The 7,669-nt window shown below is 46.3% G+C and overlaps 1 protein-coding gene across 1 annotated transcript; it reads left to right on the plus strand.

Annotated features, from left to right (window-relative positions):
• Positions 1–1,266: 1,266 nt before the first annotated feature.
• LOC131025861 (uncharacterized) lies at positions 1,267–3,297 on the plus strand. The gene has a single exon (XM_057955648.1). It carries the CDS (start codon positions 1,267–1,269, stop codon positions 3,295–3,297), a length of 2,031 nt encoding a protein of 676 aa, XP_057811631.1.
• The last annotated feature ends 4,372 nt before the right edge of the window (positions 3,298–7,669 follow it).

The raw sequence follows: 7,669 nt of genomic DNA on the forward strand, positions 1-7,669 counted from the left end.
CCCAGCACGTCAGCGATAGTGCTCCCCACGACAGTCCGGAATTACAATCTGAAGCCCAACGATTCAAACCTGTTGCCGCTCTTTTATGGGATGCCGAGTGAGGACGCCTTACAGTTCATCCGTGACTTCTGCACTCAAGTGCAGACCTTCCCACTACTGGAGCTCACCGAGGATCAGTTGAGACTCAAGTGCTTACCTTATGCACTCAAGGACCGGGCTAGAACGTGGTTACTGTCCTTGCCGCCAAACTCCATCACCACATGGGCGGAGGCGAGTGAGAAGTTCATGCTCAAATACTACCCTAATCACAAGACGCAAGAGATTAGGACACAGATAATGAACTTCATGCAAGGAGCTGACGAGCCCCTCCACGAGGCTTGGGAGAGATTCCAAGAGCTTCTCCGCCAGTGCCCGCAGCACCAGTTGGCGCCCGTCATGTTGATGCAGTTCTTCTATGACGGATTGATTCAGACGGCACAATTTATGGTGGATAGTACCGCTGGGGGCAACATTGCCCGAAAGACAGCTGATGAGCTCAAGGAGATCTTCAACACACTTGCCGCGAGTTCTCAACAAAAATCAGTCAGAGGAAGGAGGGTCGAAGCCAATGCTGTAGCCCCAAACAATGAGCTGCAGAAGCAAGTAGCGGACCTGATGAGGCAAGTTCAGCATCTAAGAATGAATCAGGTAGAGCCTCAACCCGTTCAAGCACCGCCAGCTCAAGCACCGCCAGCTCAGGCACCGCCAGCAGAAGGATGTGGCATATGTGGCGATTTTAGCCACGGAACCAACGAGTGCCACCGAATGGGGGAGTTCACACCCGAAGGGGAGGCAGAGGTCTACGCTGCCCAGGGATACCCAGGGAGGCCTCAATTTGAGCAGAGGCCCATGTTTAATCAAGGGTAACAGAATTCCAACTCTGGTTGGAGAGCTCAGCAGAATTCTGGATGGAGGAACCAAGCTCCTGGCCAAAGATCGGGATCAAATCAGGGAAATCAATTCCGCCGACCTCCTCAGCAATTTGGGTATCAGAACCAGCAGCAGTTTTATCCACCTCAACAGCAGTTCCCCTTTCCTCAGCAACAGAACTACCCGCAAGCTTATCAGCAGCAGCAACCCCCGCAGTATCAGCAGTGTCAACAGTTCCCTATGCAGCAAGGGAATTTTCAGCAGCTGCAGCAATACCAGAATGCGCCCCAGTAGTTCCAGAAGCAAGCCCAACCTCAGAAGCCGTCTCTCGAGGACACCATGCAATCATTTATGGAGATGACCAAACAGAGCATGGAATCCCAGTCGGCTACTATCAAGCGTCTAGAGACAACCGTTGGGCAGCTCTCCGGGACATTGAACCAGATGCAACAGCAGCAACAACCAGGGAAACTCCATGGACAAGGATTGCAACCTCATCAAGATCAAGCTGTCACAGTCCTACGGAGTGGAAAGAAGGTGGACAACAAAGTGGAGATCCCTACTGACGAGCCTCCCAAGAAAACCTGTGGGAAGGAGATGGTGAAAGAAGTGCCCCCACCGAGAGAAGAAGAGCAGCAAGGGGAGCCCTCGGTGAAGCTTCACAAGGCAACCAAGCCCTACAGACCACCGATCCCGTACCCTGGTCGGTTGAGGAACGAGAAGCACGATCAACAATTCACCGACTTCTACAACATGTTGGCAAAGGTGAATGTCAACTTGCCACTTCTGGACGTGATCAGAAATGTCCCGGCCTATGTGAAGTTCTTTAAGGAGCTAGCGTCCAAGAAGAGGAAGTTTGTTGACAATGAGAAGATTCTTGTGTCCGAGGTTGCCAATTCCATCATGCAACAACCCTTGCCACCCAAGCAACGAGATCCAGGTAGTTTTGTTATCAATATTGCTTTGGGGAATGGTAAGGAAACCTCGGGTATGCTTGATTTGGGGGCAGGGATTAATTTGATGCCGTACTCTATTTTTAAACAACTAGAGTTAGGCGATTTAAAACCCACTCGTATGTGTTTGCAATTGGCGGATAGATCAGTTAGGTATCCTCGCGGGGTCATTGAGGATATTCTAGTTAGAGTGGGTGGTTTGATCGTACCTGTCGATTTTGTTGTGCTTGAGATAGGAAAAGTCCACGAGAATGGAAAGGAACATACTTTGCTGCTAGGAAGACCGTTCATGGCCACCACTAACACATTGATTGACGTAAAAAATGGAACAATAAAAATGACTGTGTTAGGGGAATCCGTGTCTTTTTCTGTGCATCATAGTCGAGCTTTACCTTCATCTTCATTTACTAATGAATGCTCCTATATAGATGCTATTGATGGCCTCGCCGAGATGGTTTATGTGCAGGAACAAGAGATAGTGGAGATCTTTGCAGGATCGGCGGATATGGAGGAGTTTGCTCGGGAAGCCGAGGAAAGAGAGAGAGAACGAAGAGACAAACTCCCCATTGATGAGCCTGTGGTGCTTGAAGACGCCACGAAGTGCAAAAAGCCCAAGTTGGAACTCAAGGACCTCCCCAAACACCTCAAATACGTGTACTTGGAAGAAGGCGAGGAGAAGCCCGTGATAATATCCGCCGAGCTCATGCATGAGCAAGAAATGGCGTTGATGGAAGTGCTAAGGAGCAACAAGTTGGCATTTGGTTGGGGCCTTGCCAACATTAGTGGCATTAGCCCCGCCACATGCATGCATCGGATTCACCTCGAGGATGGAGCAACACCTAAGAGGGATGGTCAACGAAGACTCAACCCCGTCCTCATGGAGGTAGTACGCAAGGAGATACTCAAACTATTAGCGGAAGGGATCATTTACCCTATCGCCGATAGTGAGTGGGTAAGCCCGGTGCATGTGGTGCCCAAGAAGGGAGGAATCACGGTTGTCCTGAATGATAACAAGGAGCTGGTGCCGACCCGCCCGGTCACGGGTTGGCGTATGTGTATTGACTACAGGAAGCTAAATGCCGTCACAAAGAAGGATCATTTCCCTCTTCCTTTCATTGATCAAATGTTGGATCGTTTAGCTGGTCATGATTTTTACTGTTTCCTTGATGGTTTATCAGGTTATTATCAAATAGCAATCGCGCCGGAGGACCAGGACAAGACGGCGTTCACCACCCCTTTTGGTACCTTTGCGTGGAAGAGGATGCCATTTGGGCTGTGCAATGCACCGGGGACCTTCCAACGGTGCATAATGTCGATCTTCGCGGAAATGATAGGTGATTTTGTTGAAATTTTCATGGATGATTTTTCCGTGTTTGGTAATTCGTTTAGCGATTGCTTGGGCAAAATTAATTTGGTGCTAAAAAGGTGTATATAGAGTGGGTTAACTCTTAGTTGGGAAAAGAGTCACTTCATGGTGACTAGTGACATCGTTCTTGGCCACGTTGTGTCAAAAGATGGTATAGAGGTTGATAGGGCTAAGGTGGAGCTGATTGAAAAATTACCCCCGCCAATTGATGTGAAAGGAATAAGGAGTTTCCTAGGTCACGCCGGGTTTTACCGGCGTTTCATTAAGGATTTCTCTAAGATTACCCAACCTTTATGTCGTCTGTTTAGCCCTATTTTGTGATGAATCTCTGGGTGTTTACGTGTTATATTGACTTTTATTTTGGTCTCTTTCACTTAAGAGTTGAATGATTTGAGCTTTTGTGCTAATTTTGTTGTCTCAGGATTTTGTGCTCACATTGATTGATATGTGAAGAAAATTAAAGTCAGAATTTAGTTGAATGGTCTGAAGAAGAATCAAAGTTCGTCTCGATACGAGTTCGTAGGCGAAAACGGATCTAAACTCCGACTTGAAACGAGGGAGAACGGACCAAAACAAAAACGCTGCGCATTGCAGTCTGCGAAAGGCATACACGGCGGCGCCGTGGCACGGCGCGCGCCGTGCACGGCGGCCGCCGTCCCACGGCGCCGCCGCCTCTGTTCAGATCCGAAAGTACGATTTTTCGATTAAAAACCCCTTTCTAGGGTTTTACTTTATCACTTCTCGACCCAGCAGCCTCCAAGGGCGATTTCCACATTTTTCCTTGGGTTTTTAGAGTTTCAAATCAATTACTTTCGATTGTGGATTCATTGGATTGCTTTGGATGTCAATTAACATTTCATCGGATTGGTTTACCTTGGATTGCTATGTTTTGTAAGAACTCCCTTTGATTCTCTTTGTTTATGAATCCCTTGGTTATTTGAGTTTTTGTTTCTTGTCTTTGATGAATATGATGATTGAAGATCATTGTTGTTGATGCTATATTTTCTTGGTTATATGAATCTTTTGGTTAATTAAGTTTTGTGTTTTATGCTTTGATGAATGTGATGATTGGAGATTATTATTGTTGAGTTTAGATAATCTTGATTATATGAATTCTTTGGTTAATTGAATCTTTGTTTTATACTTTTGATGGATGTAACGATTAGAGATGATTGTTGTTGAGTTTAGATAATCTACGTGATTCGTAGTTCGTTGCTATTGCTTACGTTTTTCCCTTCTTGTTGGTGAAAGTTTAGAGATTTCTTTTTATGGAGATTAAGATTTTCTTTGCATTCGAATCTTATGCTTGATTTAGTTTCTTGCCTAGGTAGTTATTAATCTTTGATGTTTACAAGTTTATGATCGTTCGGTTTAGTGTTGGAGTTGGAAACTCTTGTTGATTTCGTTAATGTTCAAATACCATGTTCTAGTTAGTTCGTCGTTGAGTTGCTTGCGGAATTCTCTTGGATTGTGTGTGTTTGCTTAACATTCATTTGATTAAATGTTAATATGTTATTTCGCCTAGATAATCGTTGTTTATGGTGTTGAATTGATGATTGCTTTCTAGATTGCTAGTTTAGAACCTTAGCTTTGTTTTCCTTCTTGCGTTCTTATTGGCTTCCTATCTTTTGCCTAGTTAACTTTATATGCTTTATTTTAATTACGCATTAGTTAATCGGAGAGAAAGTGTCAGACCCAATTACCCGATTAGAGTGTTTAGATTTCTTTTAAGTTTCTTGTGAGCAATACGATTAGAGCCCTGCTAAGTCTTCCTTGTGAGACGACTTGAGTCACCTTACCACCATAGGACGACCTCGTATAAATTCGAGTCCATCCGTTAGGTGTTTTTGGATGAGTCAAATTTTGGCGCCGTTGCCGGGGACGGCTTTAGGCATTTGATTGTGTTGCATTGTTTTTCGTGTTTATTTTTGTTTATTTCTTTTGACTCGGTTATTTTCTCCCTCCGGTGCGTTTGATTTGTTTGTTCGTGTTGTGTATGCAAGGACGTAGAAGCTTGAAGAGAAAGCTTGCACCTTACTACGACAACATTCATCGACCTCGGGAGGTTCTTTCAAGCCTGGAGAAGGAGTCCGAGTCCAGTTCGAGAAGTTTTATGGAATCACAGTTTCGAGAGAAAAATTGTGAAGAGAGAATTGCTTCCAATCCCATTCTGGAAGCTTTTGAGGAGACACTTTCAGTGCATTCTGAAAAAGAAGAAGAAGCTTGGCCCAATCCTGACCAAGAAGCAATGGCGGAGCAGAATGTTCAGTACATGGGAGATTTTTCCAGGCCAGTTATTGGGACCACTAGCACGTCAGCTATAGTGCTTCCCACGGCGGTCCGAAATTACAATCTGAAGCCCAACGATTCAAACCTGCTGCCGCTCTTTTATGGGATGCCGAGTGAGGATGCTTTACAGTTCATCCGTGACTTCTGCACTCAAGTGCAGACCTTCCCACTATTGGAACTCACCGAGGATCAGTTGAGACTCAAGTGCTTAACTTATGCACTCAAGGATCGGGCTAGAACGTGGTTGTTGTCCCTGCCGCCGAACTCCATCACTACATGGGGAGAGGCGTGTGAGAAGTTCATGCTCAAGTACTACCCTAATCACAAGACTCAAGAGATTAGGAGCCAAATAATGAACTTCATACAAGGAGCTGACGAGCCTATCCACGAGGCTTGGGAGAGATTCCAAGAGCTCCTCCGCCAGTGCCCACAGCACCAGTTAGCACCCGTCATGTTGATGCAGTTCTTCTATGACGGATTGATACAGACGGCACAGTTTATGGTGGACAGTATAGCAGGGGGCAACATTGCCCGGAAGACAGCTGATGAGCTCAAGGAGATTTTCAACATACTTGCAGCGAGTTCTCAACAAAAATCAGTTAGAGAAAGGAGGGTTGAAGCCAATGCAGTAGCTCCCAACAATGAGCTTCAGAAGCAAGTAGCAGATTTGATGAGGCAAGTTCAACACCTCAAGATGAACCAGGCAGAAGCCCCACCAGTTCACGCGCCACCAGCAGAAGGATGTAGAATATGTGGCGATTTTGGTCATGGAACCAACGCGTGCCATCGCACGGGGGAATTCACATCTGAAGGAGAAGCAGAGGTCTATGCTGCTCAGAGCTATCCGGGGAGGCCTCAATTTGAACAGAGGCCTATCTTTAATCAAGGGCAACAAAGCTCCAATTCGGGTTGGAGAGCTCAGCAACAGAACTACACTCAAGCTTATCAGCGGCAGCAGCCCCCGCAGTATCAGCAGTATCAACAGTTCCCTATGCAACAAGGGAATTTTCAGCAGCAGCAGCAATACCAGAATGCCCCCCAACAGTTTCAGAAGCAAGCTCAATCGCAGAAGCCGTCTCTCGAGGACACCATGCAGTCCTTCATGGAGATGACCAAACAGAACATGGAGTCTCAGAGTGCTACCATCAAGCGCCTCGAGACTACAGTTGGGCAACTAACAGGAGCCCTGAATCAGCTGCAGCAAGAACAGCCGACCGGAAAGTTCCCGAACCAGGACAAACAGCCGCATCAAGCTCATGCCGTTGAGGTAGTCAAGGACAAGGCCTCAATAACCATGGGGAGATGGAGAAGCAAAACTGTGCAGGCAATCAAGGCTACCCAATGCCCCAGTGAGCCACTGCCACCCGTCACTGTTGCACTAGACCAACCACCACCCAAGCAAGGAGATCGAGGTAGCTTTATTTTTGATATTAGCTTAGGTGGGGTTGAAAAGGTGTTTGGAATGCTTGATTTGGGCGCGGCAGTCAATTTGATGCCGTTTGATATTTTTGAGAAATTGGGTAATGAAAGGCTGAAATGCACGAATTTGAAGATAGAGCTAGCTGACGGCTCTATTAGTAGCCCACAGGGCCTTGTTGAGGATGTTGAGGTGGTTGTTAGGGGGATTAGTGTCTTGGTTGATTTTGTTGTCCTTGATGAGGGAAAAGGGATTAGAGGCGAGAATGGGCATCTCGTGCTACTTGGCCGACCCTTTATGGCTACCACCCATACTCGCATTGATGTGGGTACGGGAACTGTAAGTATGATAGGGGCAGGTAGAGCGGTAACATTCTCTGTTTTTGATCAAAAACCTACTACCCCCACTCCCTTAATTCAAATCTGCTCTTATGTTGAAACATTTGATGCTTTGGATGAGGATTGTATTGTGCAGGACTTCCTTAATAAGCTACAGGAAGAGGACGAGATCGTGGAAGAATTTCTTGCTAACTTGCAAGATGAAAGTGAGATTGAGAGAGAATTCCTGGATAAGCTACAAGAGGAAGATGATAAAGAGCAAGGCCTTCTGTGTGCCTTGCTACTAGAAGAGAAGCTGGATGAGGTTGGGTCACTAAATTTCGTTGGATGTGTGGATAGAGGGCCATCCCAGGATATGAGCATGGAGCACTCATTTGGAGGACCCGCAGCTGCAATT

This window comes from Salvia miltiorrhiza, chromosome 5, assembly GCF_028751815.1.
Source record: "Salvia miltiorrhiza cultivar Shanhuang (shh) chromosome 5, IMPLAD_Smil_shh, whole genome shotgun sequence".
Lineage (NCBI taxonomy): Eukaryota > Viridiplantae > Streptophyta > Magnoliopsida > Lamiales > Lamiaceae > Salvia > Salvia miltiorrhiza.